This window comes from Cydia amplana, chromosome 2 (assembly GCF_948474715.1).
Source record: "Cydia amplana chromosome 2, ilCydAmpl1.1, whole genome shotgun sequence".
Classification (NCBI taxonomy): Eukaryota; Metazoa; Arthropoda; class Insecta; order Lepidoptera; family Tortricidae; genus Cydia; species Cydia amplana.
Genome location: NC_086070.1, coordinates 15,666,911 through 15,684,979, shown reverse-complemented (window position 1 = coordinate 15,684,979; position 18,069 = coordinate 15,666,911). Strand labels below are relative to the sequence as shown.

At 39.3% G+C, this 18,069-nt stretch overlaps 1 protein-coding gene across 1 annotated transcript in view; it reads right to left on the bottom strand.

Annotated features, from left to right (window-relative positions):
- Positions 1–2,820: 2,820 nt before the first annotated feature.
- LOC134658783 (S phase cyclin A-associated protein in the endoplasmic reticulum) overlaps positions 2,821–18,069 on the bottom strand; it is a 68,089-nt gene continuing 52,840 nt past the window's right edge. The window contains exons 16-21 of the mRNA XM_063514428.1: positions 16,977–17,106; positions 16,390–16,575; positions 7,587–7,695; positions 6,395–6,492; positions 4,301–4,462; positions 2,821–2,948 (exon numbers count right to left, since the gene is read on the bottom strand). Coding sequence (XP_063370498.1) covers positions 2,850–2,948; positions 4,301–4,462; positions 6,395–6,492; positions 7,587–7,695; positions 16,390–16,575; positions 16,977–17,106 — 784 coding nt within the window. The 3' untranslated portion in view covers positions 2,821–2,849. The remainder of the gene's footprint in view (positions 2,949–4,300; positions 4,463–6,394; positions 6,493–7,586; positions 7,696–16,389; positions 16,576–16,976; positions 17,107–18,069) is intronic.

The window sequence follows — 18,069 nt, the reverse complement described above, 5'->3', positions numbered from 1 at the left end:
GCGCTAAACGAATAGAAAAGTGTAAAAGTTCTTTGTAGAGAGTCTGAGATTGTAGAGTCCGTCTTCAGATATAACTCTGCACCCACTTTGACGGAACAAGGTGTAAAAGTGTCAGACCGAAGGCCGAGCTCTACGTAGGGATGACGGCCCGGAGCGTACGGCAGATGGGCTCTTCCTGCAACTTCCCCGAGTATTCAAATTGCAAAGGTCGAAAGCCGAGTTCCGCGTAGGGTTGAAGGCCCGGAGCATAAGACAGGCTCGGTGCGCGCTTCCAAATTTCCCAAGAATATTAATTACGAAGGCCGAGCTCCGCGTAGGGGGCAAAAACTGGGAGCTTGAGATAGATGGGCTCTTCCTGCAACTTACCAGAGTATTTTAATTACGAAGGCCGAAGGCCGAACTCCGCATATGGCCGACGGTCCGAAGCGTAAGGCAGGTGCGTGCTTCCTGTAACTTCCCAAAGTATCTTAATTGCGAAGGCCGAAGGCCGAGCTTCGCGTAGGGTCGAAGGTCCGGAGCGTAAGAAAGGTGCACGGTTTTTGCAGCTTCCCCAATAACTCAATTGCGAAAGCCGAAGGCCGAGCTTCGCGTAGGGCCGAAGGCCCAGAGCGTAAGCAAGGTGCACACTCTCTGTAGCTTCCCCAAGATTCCCAATCGCGAAGGCCGAAGGCCGAGCTTCGCGTAGGGCCGAAGGCCCGGAGCGTAAGAAAGGTGCACGCTCTCTGTAGCTTCCCCAAGTGTCCCAATCGAGAAGGCCGAAGGCCGAGCTTCGCGTAGGGCCGAAGGCCCGGAGCGTAAGAAAGGTGCATGGTTTTTGCAGCTTCCCCAAGTTCCTTATTTGCGAAGGCTGAAGGCCGAGCTTCGCGTAGGGTCAAAGGCCCGGAGAGTAAGAAAGGTGCACGGTTTTTGCAGCTTTCCCAAGTATCTTAATTGCGAAGGCCGAAAGCCGAGCTTCGCGTAGGGCCGAAGACCCGGAGCGTAAGAAAGGTGCACGCTTTATGTAACTTCCCCAAGTTTCTCAATCGCGAGGCCGAAGGCCGAGCTTCGCGTAGGGCCGAAGGCCCGGAGCGTAAGAAAGGTGCATGCTTTCTGCAGCTTCCCCAAGTATCTTAATTGCGACGGCCGAAGGCCGAGCTTCGCGTAGGGCCGAAGACCTGGAGCGTAAGAAAGGTGCACCCTTTATGTAACTTCCCCAAGTTTCTCAATCACGAAGGCCGAAGGCCGAGCTTCGCGTAGGGCCGAAGGCCCGGAGCGTAAGAAAGGTGCATGTTTTCTGCAGCTTCCCCAAGTATCTTAATTGCGAAGGCCGAAGGCCGAGCTTCGCGTAGGGCCGAAGGCCCGGAGCGTAAGAAAGGTGCATGTTTTCTGCAGCTTCCCCAAGTATCTTAATTGCGAAGGCCGAAGGCCGAGCTTCGCGTAGGGCCGAAGGCCCGGAGCGTAAGAAAGGTGCACGCATTCTGCAGCTTCCCCAAGTATCTTAATTGCGAAGGCCGAAAGCCAACTAATAGGAAATAATTATGTAGTTACAGAGATATTAAGCCATAGCACTTTTAAATACGTCTGGTTTTTGGGTCCGAGCTATTTAGGTTTTTAAGCACGTTTTATGCTAACATATCAAAGATCAACATGATGAAAGCTCCTTCAAGCAACTAAATTTCCTTAAATCATAAAAAATGTGGTTGGTTTGTATGGTCACTAAAATGTATAAAATAAAATAAATTAATTAAACATTAAAAAACACGACTGCAGTTTAAAATCGAACTGAAAAGCTAAAAATAATTTTTAGTTATGTTAGGTACTCAACTTAATGAATGTAAAATACAATATAAGTGTTCAGTCCGGGTCATAAACAGCAAACGGAAAAGTTTAGGCTCATTTAGGATCGTGACTGTACCTGTATATTTTATTTCGATTGCAGTCGGGGACCTGTGAATGGGAAAATTTCAATATATCAAGGTCCCCGACTGCAATAGAAATAAAATATGCAGGTACAGTCACGATCCTAAATGAGCCTAAACTTTTCCGTTTGCTGTTTATGACCCGGACTGAACACTTATATTGTATTTTACATTCATTAAGTTGAGTACCTAACATAACTAAAAATTATTTTTAGCTTTTCAGTTCGATTTTAAACTGCAGTCGTGTTTTTTAATGTTTAATTAATTTATTTTTATGTTCCTTTCCTTTTATGTTGAATTTTAATATTAACCCCATCACATATACATTATACATATATTTGAAGTAACCTGTGGGTAATTAATATTGTCTTCGGTAACCCGATAATTATTTATGAAATAAACTATGGAACCGGATTAAATCACCCGTTGACCACGAACGCTGTAAAGAGTATGAAACGTATTGGGATGTATTTTTAAATTACAACGCGATTAATCCGTTTCTATAGGTGTGGGTCGTTATTTTTCCTGGTGATGTAACTACAAAACAAAGTCAAGAATTTAAAGACATTAAATACACATTCAGTTGGTATCTCGGATTTGATACAAGACTTGATACATATATTTACAAATACCAAAATTGTGGTCACCATGAAGTTTTCCAATTTGTCTAAATTATTCTCAATTTAAATTGGATACTGACAATGCTGCTGCACAGTAGATGTTTCGTTGGCAACCGTCAGGTATGAAACCATAAAATGCTCGTAGGTATGGTTCTATCACAACAAAAGTGGTATTGGTGGTGGCTATCACAAAATAAAGTTAAGCGAAATCAACGCAATATAGTACACGGACTCTTAAATCGCCTGCTGTTCAAAGTTCAAACGTAGATTACCTACATGTACATGAAGCGAATGTTTGCATACGTAAGTACGCGGCAATGTGCTTCCTCTTTTATTTCTTACCAGGCGGTTTCCTGGCGCGGCCCAGCTTGATGAGGTGGACTAGCTTCAGTTTCTGAGCATCTTCGCTCTCCAAGTAGTTCTGCAGCATCTGAAATAAATGATGTATGAATCTCTTGCTTCCTAGGTATAAGAAAAATGAACGTCGGTAGTTTCATAAAATATATTTCGACAAATATTTCCTATGTTTAATTTGAACCCTGTTGTATAAGTAAATTGTAATGAATTTCATTTGTTGGAAAAAGCAATAGAACTAAAGAAATGCTACTCTATTTGGTTCATGAAAGGTTCTAATTAGATTGAAAGGTCCTCAAAAGCAAAATCCTCTTGAACTCCAGAAATAGTTAGGTATTCTGTTTTTAACTTGGAATATCAATAAAAGTTCAAAATAGATATAATGGGTTTTCCGACGCGCACATGAGATTTTATATAACTTTGGAGAGCCTTTAGAACGCTATAATGAAGGTGTATGCCAGCTTGCAGCTTATTATCTCTCATTCCGCGGTAAAACCCTTAATTTGCCTGGGTCATTACGATAATAATTAAAAAAAAATCTAAAATATCTACTCATCACCTTTTCATATATCATCCTCAAAACATCCAGAAAACACCAGTAGCTAATAGATAATAACCCTCTAAAAGTAAAATTAGCCAATCTAGCGTATTGCCCCAATGACCATAAACAAGCGAGCACTTAAGAGGTGCATCAAATATTCAGAGCTACAAATTGGGTCTACATCTGCGACAACACAATTACTGAAGTTTCGCCCAGCTGCACCCGAACTTATGGGGAAACTTATTTCAACAAATTAACTTCCACGTAAGTGCTGTAAGTGCCACTGACGTAAAGAAGTAAACTTGTGGGTGAAAGCGATTCAACATGAATGATGGTTCTTAGAACAGGTAGATAACTAACAAGTTGGAGGTTTTTAAAGTTCATATCTTGGTTTGGTTTGTATTACATGTGCATCACTGTGGCGCCGCAAGGCAGATACCTATGAGCCGCATTACTTGGGACAGTCGACATTAATTAACATGTATGTCAAATATGTAGTTTTATAATTTGACACGAAATTTCACTTGTTGACAAACGGGTACATAAATCATCACTTTTCCACCCCGCACTTTGCATATAACAAATAAATATAAGGTAAATGTACTGGTGCTCGACGCGGTCCCAGTACAGTCGCATGTTTTTTCACTGTGACAAGGTACAAAAGTGGGTCATAAATTAAAACATGCGACTGTACCTACATGTCATCTTGAAATATAAGTCATTGTCAATAGAGGTGACAGCAGGGTGTCATGTCACTAGTACGTTTACCTTATTTGATCGCAAGAGGTCTATGGAAGTCTTCACCGCATGTTTGATAGAGAATTGACTTGACACAGGCTACATATTTCAAAGAGACTTATAAAGACTAGTCCAAACAGTGCCCTCACCTCCAGGCTTAGGTCAGCGCGGATGACGGCGGCGGCGGGCGGGTGCGCCGCCAGCGCCGCCAGCGTGGGCAGCAGCGCGGCCGAGTGCTCGCTCGACACCAGCCAGTTGGCCGGCAGCGTGCACAGCATGCGGACCACGCTCCAGCCCGAGCAGACCGTCTCCTGATAATAAATCTTCACTATAATACCACCTTACACTAAGGTCACTAAGGCTCGAATTTAAACTGTTGTGAGACATGCTAACATTGAATAATTTTACGGTTTAGACTCACTTGTTTTACTGTTAATGCTTGAGAAAGGAGACCTAGGCTCTCCGAAACATGTCGCGCGAGTGACTTACACTATACCTATATTTCGTTATACCTAATCACCGGTGAACCCACTAGACATCCAGTTGTCAATTGTTTTATATCTAAATTACAAGTCATCCCCTATTACACGATTAAAACATCCCTCACGACAGCGAACGTCTTCCTGTCACACCTGTGTGCCGATGCGTCCACGCATGCTTTATGGCCTGCGCAGGCCAATAATGGACACCTGACCCCGTGAGAACTACGACACAATTCAACAGCACAACAGGTTAAACTTGATGTAGGTACCTATCGCGACTCTTTGCGTGCCAATTTGATAAAAAAGTTACCAACTTTTATTGCTCTTGATTGTAACTTAGAAATGTATGCCAAAAGATTTGCGCCAATCTGATCTAAATCCAGTAAATATTCACCCATTCATCCAATTAAACACCAAAATTGTACATTAACCGTTATTTGAACCCTAATCGCTCCAGGATGTCGTTTGACTCGTACCATTGTGGGCATTTCTCACTAATAATGTCCTTAAACTTGCAGGAACAGAAATATAATAAACTAATACATACTTAAGAAAACTTCATGTAGGTTTGTTATGTCTGGCATCTGGCAGTGTTGGTATTTGAAACTTTTCACAACCGACAATATAAAAGCAAGCGTTACAGCTTTACGACATCCGTAAATTCGCATTCGAGGAAACTGCATTTTAGTTATGAAGAAATACAGCATTTTAATTACTTTTAAGCATTATAACATAGAATAACCGATAAATCTCATTTCTACATAATATCTCCAAATTTAACATATTTAGATATTCTTGGGACAATACTATGTTATTAGTACCTATCAAACAACAGCTAAAATTGCGTTAAATATTCAGATGTTCATTATTCCATTACGAATATATAATAAGATAAGGTACCCGATCGGAATTGGGGGCCATTACACCGACCGTGTTAAAAGAAATATGATTAGTCCGCCGTTCGAATGTAACTCTTAAACACACGACTTAAGGTCTTTGCAATGATCACTGTTGTATTTTAAAGTGTACTAACAAATTTATAGCTCAACGGTACACTAGTTAATTATAAATGGATGTTAATTTCTGCGGCCAATTAAAAATCCATAGCAGTTGAGTCGATGAATGGATGCTAATAAGGAAACGTAAGGTATATGTAATACAGGTGTCTCACAGGTGTCGCCCGCATGGGAACGACAAACGGCCACACTTCTACGTTTCTTGAATATTTGTTTAATTTTGCTGAGAAAATGGGTAATAGAAATAACGGCTAACTTTTTCCTTCAAAATCAAATCTAAGTAACTATTTATGCACTGAAATATATGGTATACCACCTGACAAATGGGAGGAGCTTGCTTCTCAGCGGCCAGAATGGCGTTCTCGCGTTAAGTTGAGCGTAAAGAACTTTGAAGACGCTCATCTCACTGATCTTGATGCGAAACGTCAGATACGTAAATCCCGGCCGAAACCCTCCTATAATTATACGTACAATAATTCTGGTCAACTTTACTGCCCCACCTGCGATAGAGTTTTTAAAAGTAAGTTCGGCTTTGCCAGCCATATCAGAGCTCACGCTCGCAATTATAGCTAGGGTCGCCTTTGCCGATTACGGCACGGATAACTATATACTGTACCCCAATATTATATATCATAGGAACCCTAAAGAACCCCAAGAGTTAAGTACCACTACTTTTGAGGTTATAAAATTTCTAATCTGATATAAAAAAATAGCTACGAGTGTCACTATGAACCACGGCACTGACCTGCAGCAGTGGGTTGTTCACGACCAGGAACCCGATGAGAACGACCAGGTCAATCACCATGTTTTCCGCCAGCGCCTCGTCCAACTTGGGTTGTTGCACTACATTAAACAAGACAAAAACACATTATAAGCAAGTAACATACAGAGAATTATGTGAGCCGATCTGTAGGATAAGGCGTTCAACTCCCACTCCCAAAGCAATATTTTTCCCTATATGGCCTTAACATTTTGTTTTTATCAAGATATAATGTGGGTTTATGATATACAACTCTCATAATGGATATAAGGATAGTATAGTAGTGTTAGATATTTTGCATGTCCTTTATTATAGCTAGCAGCCAGCAGGTGAATTTTCAACGGACGTTTTCGTTATGAAGCCGTCTGTTGAATGTGTCACAATTTCAGATTTTATAGTATTTGTTTGTTTGTTATTTAATGAATACTTATTTATTTATTTTTGTGTAATTCGAGATTTAGAGTATACATCTCTAAGTAATTAATAATTATAACATTTCATTGAAATTTGTTAATAATTTATTTTTGTTGATTTGTACTTATTCAAAATGCATATCGTGTAAAAGTGCCCTTGTGGCTTATCGTGGGCGTATCTATTTGCTAAATAAATGTTTGAGTTGAGTTCAGTTGATGGGAAAACCATCAGTAAGCAACATAGTACCTAGGTACTCATTCTTAAGGCCCCGTGGGTTCAGGTTCTTCTGTCACTCTCATTGAGCGTAAGCGTGAGCGAGATGACTGTGCGTGCCCGGAATCGCAAATATCATGTTTTAGAATTTTATTTTTTTGTAAGTTTTAACAAAAGAAAAGCAATCGTTGAGTACGATCAAAAATATGTTTTATTGATCAAACTTTCATATTTCGCAAGAAGCAATTTTCATATTTTTAGCTTTTGTGCAAAATTGTTCCAATTTTCTTGGTGCGGTTTATTCTATACTAACACGTTCGTGTTTTTTTTCTGTAGAGCCAAAGTCAAGAAATCAGATTTCGAATCGATGAAACTACTAGTGATTGGCTTCAAGTTTGCTAATTAAAATGTTCAACCGTATTGTGATCTAAAAAAAGCGCTACGATGTTTCAAAAACTCCGCTGGCAGAACCGGGAAATTTGTGGTAGGCTCGCAAATTAAACTTAAAACGTTTTCCAGCTACGTATGGCCAGGATGACAGTAAACTCACAGCAAGGGTTAGTCCTCGGTGCCTCCTTCTCGCTGGGCGCATGCTGGGTGAGCAGGCGGTGCACCGCGGCACGGAACTCCAGGCCCCACCCGCCTTCCATGAACGACTCCTGCGCACGCAATGTTTATGGTTAGGTACAGCTTACATTCGTCTGTCAAAAGCGACACGACAGAGACTGCTTACACAATTGTGTGTTCGTTGTGTTCGACGACGTGGCTGATTATACTGATGTATATGTATATATGATGATTGATACTGATGATGAATGTATATTACTAAAAGTCAATGTTTCTATACTTTGGATCAACATATGTTGTGTGGAATTACTCGTAGCGTTTTGAAAACAAAATGGTACTGAAATATAGGGAACTCGCCAAAACAAGTACCTATCTATACATTGTAAATATGTACACCCCGTTTTAAAAACTTTAGAATATTTCTCAACTGACAGTTTCCTGTAAACTTCAAGTACTCGTAATCTAGACGAGGCTAGTGAACACTACCTAATAAGGGATGCTGAGTAACACCCTTTTCCTACGGAAAAGATGGCAAGATTTTAGCAAACACATTAACACATTGACCTATCAATATTTTTACACGACTGCCCAAAAAAAAGAATTTATTGTTATTTGTACTTTATAAATACAATGTATCCAGTATCCCAACCAGTGGAGGAGCCATTTATCCGTCAGAAACAGAAAATCAGTCCGGAAATCAGAGACGAGTCCCGTGAAGCATGTTACCTTTGTAACTGGCGTCCCTCACGCAACCAGATTCCGTTGGGGTCTGCAAACTACTTAACTTGCTTCGTGTAACTGATTTAGTGGCACGCGATCCGACTCCACAACTTTTGGTCAAGTTATACTTAGTCATAGAGAAATATAGTACTACAAGAGTGCTCACTCCATACATCAGTTTTGGTACAGTTTTGGTAGTCTTATGCTCAACAACATAAGACTTTCCGGTTGGTGCTACATCTATTGTCAAGTAGCAGTACTGATAGTTCCGCTGCTCGATGCTAGATGTAGACTATGAAAATAATAGTCTTTTTGGTACCAAAACGGATGTATGGAGTAAGCAATCTATGTATTTTTACCTCTATGGCTTAGTTTAAGGAAAGAGTCGGTTTAAGCCGTGCACCGTGCACGTCTACGGCAAATTTTAAAAATATTTGTTTTCCTTTATTTATTTAATCAGTATAACGGCAACATAAGTATGTAAGTACTTGGTAAGTACTACAATTTGAACAGTTTTTTTATATTATAAATGGGCTTACTCATGGCCACAGACTAGCCGAGGCTAAGACGTGGCCTACGATGGAGCGAGCCTGCCCAGAAGGTGCTTGGATATGGACGGACTTTTCATTTATCACTTAATAGAAGAATCTTTTTTATCCTTCTTGTAATTCTTATCATAGAATTTTTAATTATAGTTGTCTTTGACGGTATGACAACAATCATGCAAAAAATACCATACCACAATCACTCCCTAAAACCCGACTTTGTAATTAAACACTTAATCAACATTATTTCCTTTATTTAATTCACTTTTCCAAACAAACCCATCCAACACAAAGCAAACAATACAGCAAACATCAAACAAAAATCTCCACCGGCGTATCTAGTTGCTACTCCCAAGGGCCCTGGTTCGATTCCCCGCAGAAACTTTGATGTCTAGAGGCCCGGTGCGCGCTCGTTTGCGGGGTACGCATACGCATTAAACACAATTATAAGTTTATTACGCCGGCCGCAGATGTTGTGGGGGCCCAAATTGGCTATGAGTGATTGTAATGTTTTTGATATGGTGTTTGAAAATTGTTAGTTCCCAGGGAGGCTCATCGGGATTACGCATTATATTATCGGGTAAGGTGGCGAAGAGTTTAACTTCAACCGCCTCTGCACTTACAAGAAGTATTGGGAAATACGAGTGTGATGTCCCTGGACTGAGGGTTGACAAGGTAAGGGGCTGATTAGGTTTAACAAAAACGTTATATTTTTTTAATTCGCATTTTATAATTAGTTGCTTAAAATTGATACGTCAGTAACGCTCCTCGAGCAAACAGTAACATAACATGAGCTAATTTCATTATGATAATCCATTACAATTGATCATAATCATAATAGTTAGTTGATATGACGCTTAATTAAGCCTGTAGCAACATCGTACTGACGAATCAATCAATCAAGAATTGTTAGAAGCCTGTGCGCAACTGTAAACAAGACCAATGTATCTATAAGGAACGGAAAGCTTTGACTAGCCAGAAAGCCTTTAATTTCCCGTCAAACCGCGCTTTTAGAGACTTTGCTTAGAACACATCGTTCAACAAGCACAGTATAGCTACAGCTAGCCACTAGGTCGGCAGGCAACAGAAGGTAGGTATAATAGGCGGTCCCGCCGCGGTTCGGCCATCGCAATCGATACCGGACTAATGGATTGGCTTGGAGTATCATTGCGTTCGCCGATGGTGAGTTTAAGGCTTGAGAATTGTAACCCGTAGGTATATTATGATTTAATAGCGATCGGTACACTGATTACCTATTATTTTCTTGCTGCAGAATCACCAATTATACCGAATACGCGTGAACGCTACGCTTTTATAGAAATGTGTCGCGTGCCTATTGAACAACCCGTTGAATGTGAGGCGGTGGACAGAGAAGTATGATAGGATGTGACAACTGTGGGATTACGGATTAATACTGTACCAAGCTTAGATATATCGTACCTACACAGTTAGATAATCCACTCGGATCATGTGCGTGAGAGCTCAACAATCGATACATGATGATTTTAAAATATTATAAAATTCTTTAATACCAAAACAAATTGAAGGCTAGCAAGCCATTGGGCAAAACGTAGCAAAAGGTTCCAGCAGTTTCTGGGTTCTAAATCACATAACTACCACGTTATCATTAAAATGTCGTAGAATTAAAACGCTCGACCGGTCAATTGATACTCTGAGTCATAGTAACTTCATGCGCCCCCCGTATCTCATTACCTTACCACAGATACACGCTGCAAACGCATAAACAAACAATTACCACAGACAATAATACTGATCAAACACGGCAGAGGGCACCGCTGTTTGCGAGGGAAATAAAGATGGCCACCCGAGAGGGGTGTCTCATGTGGATATGTGTTTCATGCAAGAAAGCCCAATGAAGATCGACAATGAAGATTGAAGAAGTTAAGAACTGACGCAGCTAAAATGTAGGAAAAAAAACTGTATGCCTACGAGGGGCGTTCAAAATATTCTCGGTATTGATATCTTACGACCTCTTCTAAAATTTCTTTCGTTACTGGCCGCTAAGGTTTATTCATTGACATTAAAAATAAGTATAATTCGAACCGAGATGGTCTTTTGTTTTTCTGCAATTGCTGAACAAACATGAACATCATGTGCGAATTGACAATGTTAACTAAATTAGAACATCGATGCGTGATAAAATTCTTGACAAAACAGGGTAAAAATCAAAAAACCATAAAAGAGGAAATGGATTGTGTTTACCGTGAGTCTGCTCCTTCTTTATCTACCATTCAAAAGTGGTCAAGCGAGTTTAAACGCGGAAGGGAGAGTATTGAAGATGACCCTAGACCTGGCCGGCCTGTAGTAGCTACTTCACAAGAAAATATTGATAAAGTGGAAAAACTTATATTGGAAGATGGTCAAGTGAAGGTAAAATCTATAGCACAAGTAACCAATCTCTCTATTGGTACCGTACATGATATTATACATGACCATCTTAATATGTCAAAAGTAAGTGCAAGATGGGTTCCGCGAATGCTGACTCGGCTTCAAAAAGACATGCGTGTAGCTTGTTGTTCCGATTTTATTGACCTGTGCGGTGAAAATCCTGATGAGGTGCTGCAAAGAATAGTTACTGGAGATGAAACCTGGGTTCATCATTATGACCCAGAGAGTAAACAAGAGTCCATGCAGTGGCACATTAAGGGTTCAGCTCATCCCAAGAAGTTCAAGGTCATCCCTTCAGCTGGCAAGGTCATGGCCACGATATTTTGGGATTGTGAAGGAGTATTACTAATCGATTATAAAGAAAAAGGTGTAAATATCACAGGACAGTACTACGCTAACATTCTACGTCAATTAAAGGATGTAATTAAAGAAAAGAGGCGAGGAAAGTTAACCAAAGGTATTCTGCTTCTGCATGACAACGCCCCCGTCCATACTGCTCATATTGCCAAGGCAGCTATTGTTGAATGTGGGTTTAAAACTGTTACTCACCCACCGTATAGTCCGGACTTAGCCCTCAGCGACTTCTTTTTGCTCCCCAATCTTAAAAAGGATCTGCGTGGAAATAAATTTTCTGACGATGAAGCATTGAAGGCGGCAGTGGAGGAGCATTTTTACACGAAAGATAAAAAATATTTTTACGAGGGATTAAAAAAAATAATTGATCGATCTTTTAAGTGTATGAACATAGGGGGGGAGTATATTGAAAAATAAAAATATCAAACTTTTCGTACTTGTTTGTTTTCATTCTCATACCGAGAATATTTTGAACACCCCTCGTACCTACGTATCGACAATAATCGGACCTTGTAATAGTTGTAATTATATCTAACTGGTTTAATACCTTTAGCTTTTCTTGACTGGTACCAACTTCTCAACTACTTGACCACCCGAGCTTTACTAACCATGCACTTTGTACAGTATTATTTATGTCTTATTGATTATTAAATCCTGTTATTTAGCGATGTGTACACACACCAATTAGTTTAACCGGCATTTGATCGCAGGATCTGGATCCGGATCCGCGGATCTTCCCATACGTTTCGGATCCGTTGCGCAAACCCTCGTGCCTTTATAAGTGCAATAACTGGTTTTGGTTAAAGATCCTTTTTGCTAAAAATAAAAATACGTGCATGTGTACTATACTCTGTTCTGTGTAGAAAAAAGTACATATCGCAATTTATAGATTGCCAGTCTACATCCGTCAGTACAAAAGCCCACTTGTGACTCTCCCCGTGAGTAAAACATCCAATCCCTTTCGATACAGTCGGCTCCGTAAAAACGTGCAGCGCGCCGTATTTGAGGAAGGTCCGGTTTCGCAAACAGAGCAGCGAGCGGTAATATGTTTGCGGTAGTCTGTGCAAACTTTAGGGATGGCGACGGTAGCTAAGTACGGACTGATGTTTCCGTGTGTATTTTATGTTTATTTTGTTCATCTTTGTGGCCATCGTAAACAAAAACTATACTATTACATACCCGTGGATGCGGCTGTCTAATTAAAAATCTAAAGACGTATGAGGAGTATCTCCAGAATCGCGCAAATTTCTAATTTGACAGGTTAGATCTTAAACATATCGTTACCGTATCTTGGTGATGTCTAAGGGTGAAGTCACATCTATCAGCATCGAATCGCATTTAGCTGGATGATTTGGACACACTATACGCATCGCAAGTTAAAGTATGCTGTTACATGTTTTCAGCTGCTAAAGGGTGCTATTGCATGCTTTTATCTGCTAAAGTATGCTATCGCATGGTTTTATCTGATAGAGTATGCTGTCGCATGCTTTTAACTGCAAAAGTATGCTATCGCATGCTTTTATCTGCTAAAGTATGCTCGCATATCGCATGCTCTTCATAATCTCTATATATTTTGCTGAAGCCATGTCATAAAGGCAAGGATATTTTTGCACCAGCAAAATCAATTTTTCCTCGTCCATTTTTATGCATATATTGTAATTATTGCAAGTAAACAAACTAGTGCACTTTGCTAGATGGACACGTTGTGATAATGACGCGGTCGCCCGCCCGCACGCCTCCCCCTTTCATTTGCATTGCCTTTCTCATTCGCAAGCATCCCCGTTCTCATGCTTTATCATGAATGAGCATTCTTCAGTATGTTAAATGGAAGCTACACTTATACGCATTTAATGCTGAAGCTGAATCGATGCGAAAGGCTGTATGAATGCGGACGCATCTTCATACAAAATTGCATTTTTGTATTACATAATCTTTAATAGAAAAAACCGACTTCTCTAACTACTAGCCTGGACCCACTTAACGGCGCTTATACTTTATTTGGTAATATGTATACATTTTATGGTAATCATAGTGGTTTGTTTAGTTTAGGTATCATAGTGGTTTTCCGGATCAAGGTCCGGGTCCGTGTCCGGATCCGTGTCCGAGTCCGAGTACGGGTCCGAGTCCGAGTACGGGTCCGAGTCCGGCCGAGGCGGGCCCAGTCCAAGTCAAAATCGAAATTCAGAATCACAAAACGTGTACTATGCGTCGTTGAAGAGTTCTGTTCTGATCATCATCAGCAGTTCCGCTTCATCAAATGCCACAGTTTGTAATGTAAATGCTTGATTTTCTGATGAAAATATATAAAATTATATACGTATGCCTTTAAGATTTGAGGAGTTCCCTCAATTCCTCATGGATCCCATGTTCATGACTTGAGATTGACATAAATGTGCCTAAAAACCTAACTTGCTTAACAAACATAACGAAAAGGACAAATCGCCAAATGCGAGCTATGCGTCGTTGAAGAGTTCCGTTATGATCATCATCAGCAGTTCCACTGCATCAAATGCGACAGTTTTTAATGAAAATGCTTAATTTTTTGATGAAAATACAAAAATCTCTATATGCATGCCTTTAAGATTTGAGGAGTTCCCTCGATTCCTCATGGATCCCATCATCAGAACTCGAGCTTGACAAAAATGTGGCTTAAAAACTTAACTTGCTTAACAAACATAACGAAGAGGACAAATCGTCAAACGTGTACTATGCGTCGTTGAAGAGTTCCGTTCTGATCATCATCAGCAGTTCCACTTCATCAAATGTCACTTTTTTAAATGTATATATGATTTGTTGATAAAAACACAAAAATCACTATATGTATGCCTTTAAGATTTGAGGAGTTCCCTCGATTCCTCATGGATCCCATCATCAGAACTGGGTTTTGACAAAAACGGGACCAATCTGTATGCATATACATACAATCAAAAAAAAATTTTTCAAAATCGGTCCAGTAATGACGGAGATATGGAGTAACAAACATAAAAAAAATATAAAAAAAATATAAAAAAAATATAAAAAAAATATAAAAAAAATATAAAAAAAATATAAAAAAAATAATAAAAAAAATAAAAAAAAACATACAACCGAATTGGTAACCTCCTCCTTTTAGATTTGGAAGTCGGTTAAAAATGCGATTCGATGCTGATAGATGTGACTTCACCCTAAAAGATATCTAATAGATGTCTATTTCAAAATCCAAATCGGGCCCCCTGTTGCTACATAACATGCATGCTGCATTTTCACTTTAAGAGCGAAAATTTCTGCTCAATCAGTCACCCGAAAACTATGACAAAAGATATTTCGTAAAAATAGAAAAATCATAATAACTTCCCCATTTATGTGAAATTTATTTTATGTTTATGGTTTTAATTTATGGATTTTGGATCAAATGTCTATCAATTTTTTTTGTAAAACTAGCTTTAAAAAGCTTTTGTTGTTCGTAAACATGAGTTATTTTTATAAATTTAACCATAAACTAGTAGAATTAAATGTCGTAACAATTACCTATTGAAATATAAAATGTGAGGTATATCGCCCAGCACTAGGGCAGTCAATATAAATTGGCTCCTTGCTACTCTGTTTTAAATTGATCGACTCCCGAGCGGTAACTTTGTTAAGCCAATCACGACGCAAATTAGTTTGCCGACTGTACGAGATTTTTCCTATACCTACGCCATCGGTATTGACTTGTATGTATTAAATAAGTGCGCTGAATAAGTAAATAATGAAAAAAGTGACCCGGTTTAAATTGTAAATTTAAAACGCTCCATGTCCATAGAAATAATTATAACGTAAACATATAATAAAAAATAAGTACCTAACGAATACGTTCATTGTATCAATAAGGATTAGACTTAGAGTTAGGTCCGATCTATAAACCAACGCTGGAGTTTCAAAAAACTGCAACTATTAAAATATGATATGACATATGACTCTTCACAATTGAGAACATTCATTCAGCACAACCACACAATTTCACACAAACAACCTCTCAGTCTAAACGCATATACCGTCACCTTTTCCTCGTGGGAAATATAATATAATTTGATATAACCAGTTTATAAAATGCATTATTAGATGTTTGATATACAAACGCAAGGAAGCTGTTTGATTGGCTCAGATCCATAGCACAAGCGCCTAATTAATCGACATCGACATTATGCGACTAAGTAGCGCGCACTATCTTAATCAAATTTGCTTAAAACAAAAGTACCTATCTCTTCACAAATAATTTGAAGCTTAGTTTCGTGAGCATGCGCATTCTTACACTGGTCAGTCTACAATACAACTCGGTGAGGTTTATAAATAGCCGTCCAGTGGTCTTATTAAGTACGGTTTAGTCCGCACGTTTACACGCAGCTAATTATTACGTTTTTATTTGTGGACGGTACAATCAGCGTCAGTCGTTTGATTATTTGGTCTGTCTCGGGCACGGTAGCGCTGTTTACTGCGCAAACACGTCAACGATACGGCGTTAATTAAGGACCGGTCAGCAGATGCGAGCTGCATACGTTGACTTTTATCTGTGTGGAGCTCGTCGGTGCAGTAGGATCGCAACCGCAAATAAGTCATATTGAGAATATACCATATGTCATCTCGATGGTTTAGATTAGGCGTTAGAACGATACATTAATTTGTCATTTTAGACTTTTTAGAGCAAAAGATTCATATGATCCATATGATTTGGCTTCTCTAGAATCCTTGGCGAAGTGCTAAATATGTATGCAGTTAATATTGTTGTTCTATTGAAGTTACCTGCACCAGCTGATGATCCAGCTCGGCCATCACCCGCAGCAAATGGCCGGTCCTGGCGGCGCGTACGAAGTCTCGCGCGACCACCTCCGCGCCACTAAAGAGCGCGCAAAAGTCGGCGCGCGCCCCGCACAAGCCTCGCCCGAGGGCTACGTGGAGAGACTGAGCTGCTGCTAACCGCTCTGGACTCTGTACAAAAAAGAATTATATGAAAAAAATACAAATTAAAATTGTTTGATGATAAAATCTCCTGATCTACACTTAAATGACAAATCCTCATTTAAAATCAGTTTCTATACTTATATTTTTCTGTTGTATTGGAGAAAATATGTTTTACAACTAAAGCTTACTAATATACATATATCTTTGTAATCTTTATATCTACGCACGTTAATCTACATATGTTGATTTCTAGTTGCCATCATGAAAAGCATTTATGGTTATGGTATTTTAATTCCAAAGTCTTAAAAAGTTTCCAAATGTTTCACTGAACTCGCTTGTAAGTCACCTCGGAAGAGAACGATTAGAGCCGAAGAATAGCGGAATAGTAAAGACCCTCAGTCATTAGCATTAGGCACTTAACTACTTACATTATTAATATTATTGACGTCTTCTACGCGTGGCTTGCACAGCATGCAGCAGACGGTGAGCAGCGTGTGGAGCCCGTCGTGAACCTCTTCCACGGTGTCCGCGCGGGCCACGCCACTCAGGCAGAGGTAGCTGGAACAAGGCTCTGAGTTACCAACTGTTCTACTGTAACTTCTTGCAACAAGCAGCAAAACCTTTTTTTTTCAGTTTACAAATATTAATAATTGTAATTTTACAAATATTACGCTACCTATTCTACCTACGCATTTCATATAATTGAAGTCGACACAACTTTTGTTAGTAGAGTTATTCTAAAAAAGCCTACTTACACTACATAGGTATAAGTAGGCTACCTTTAATGCACACCACACGAATCCAGAATGGAAAGTAAACAGCGTTGTTTTGGTTGCGGACAACTCTGCGGTAAGCTTGGCCGGGGGACAAATGAACAACAACAACCCGTTATTATATGTAAATTTTAAATCGTGTGGCTTTATTATAACTACCTACTGAAATTGTCCTGGTAAAAAAATGTTTAGGTATTTGCTTCAACATGTTAGAAATATACAGAGAAATCCCATACTAACGATTCCCCAATCATCTTATCATGACATGGTGATAATACAACCTAATTAGCGACGTTCCATTCGCCTTAAATTTATGTAACAAAAATGAGTTATTGAAAAAACGTAAGGGGTTTCCAAAGTTTTACTAACAATTTATACCGGTGTGCAAACAATCAGACCAGAAATTAAAAAGAGCTATGCGATGTAAGCATCTTCAACCCCGGATCCAATTATAATTTGTGTCAATATTTGCTGATTGTACCAGTACAGTCAACACAATTAAAACAAGCCGACACGTTCGTTCAAAAAACGACCTTGAATAAAAGGGGTTGCTGTTGATATTTTAAAAGTAATAAAAATTATGAATGAAGGTTTATTGAACTGTATAATTAAATCTTTATTAGCAGATTTGTGATCGTCTTGTACTTTTTTGAATAAGTAACTGAAACGCGATATTTCTTCAGTTTGTTTTTTATTTTTAATATTTCAACCTTTTTGACTTTTTTTTTACTAGGTACAGGCCGATTCC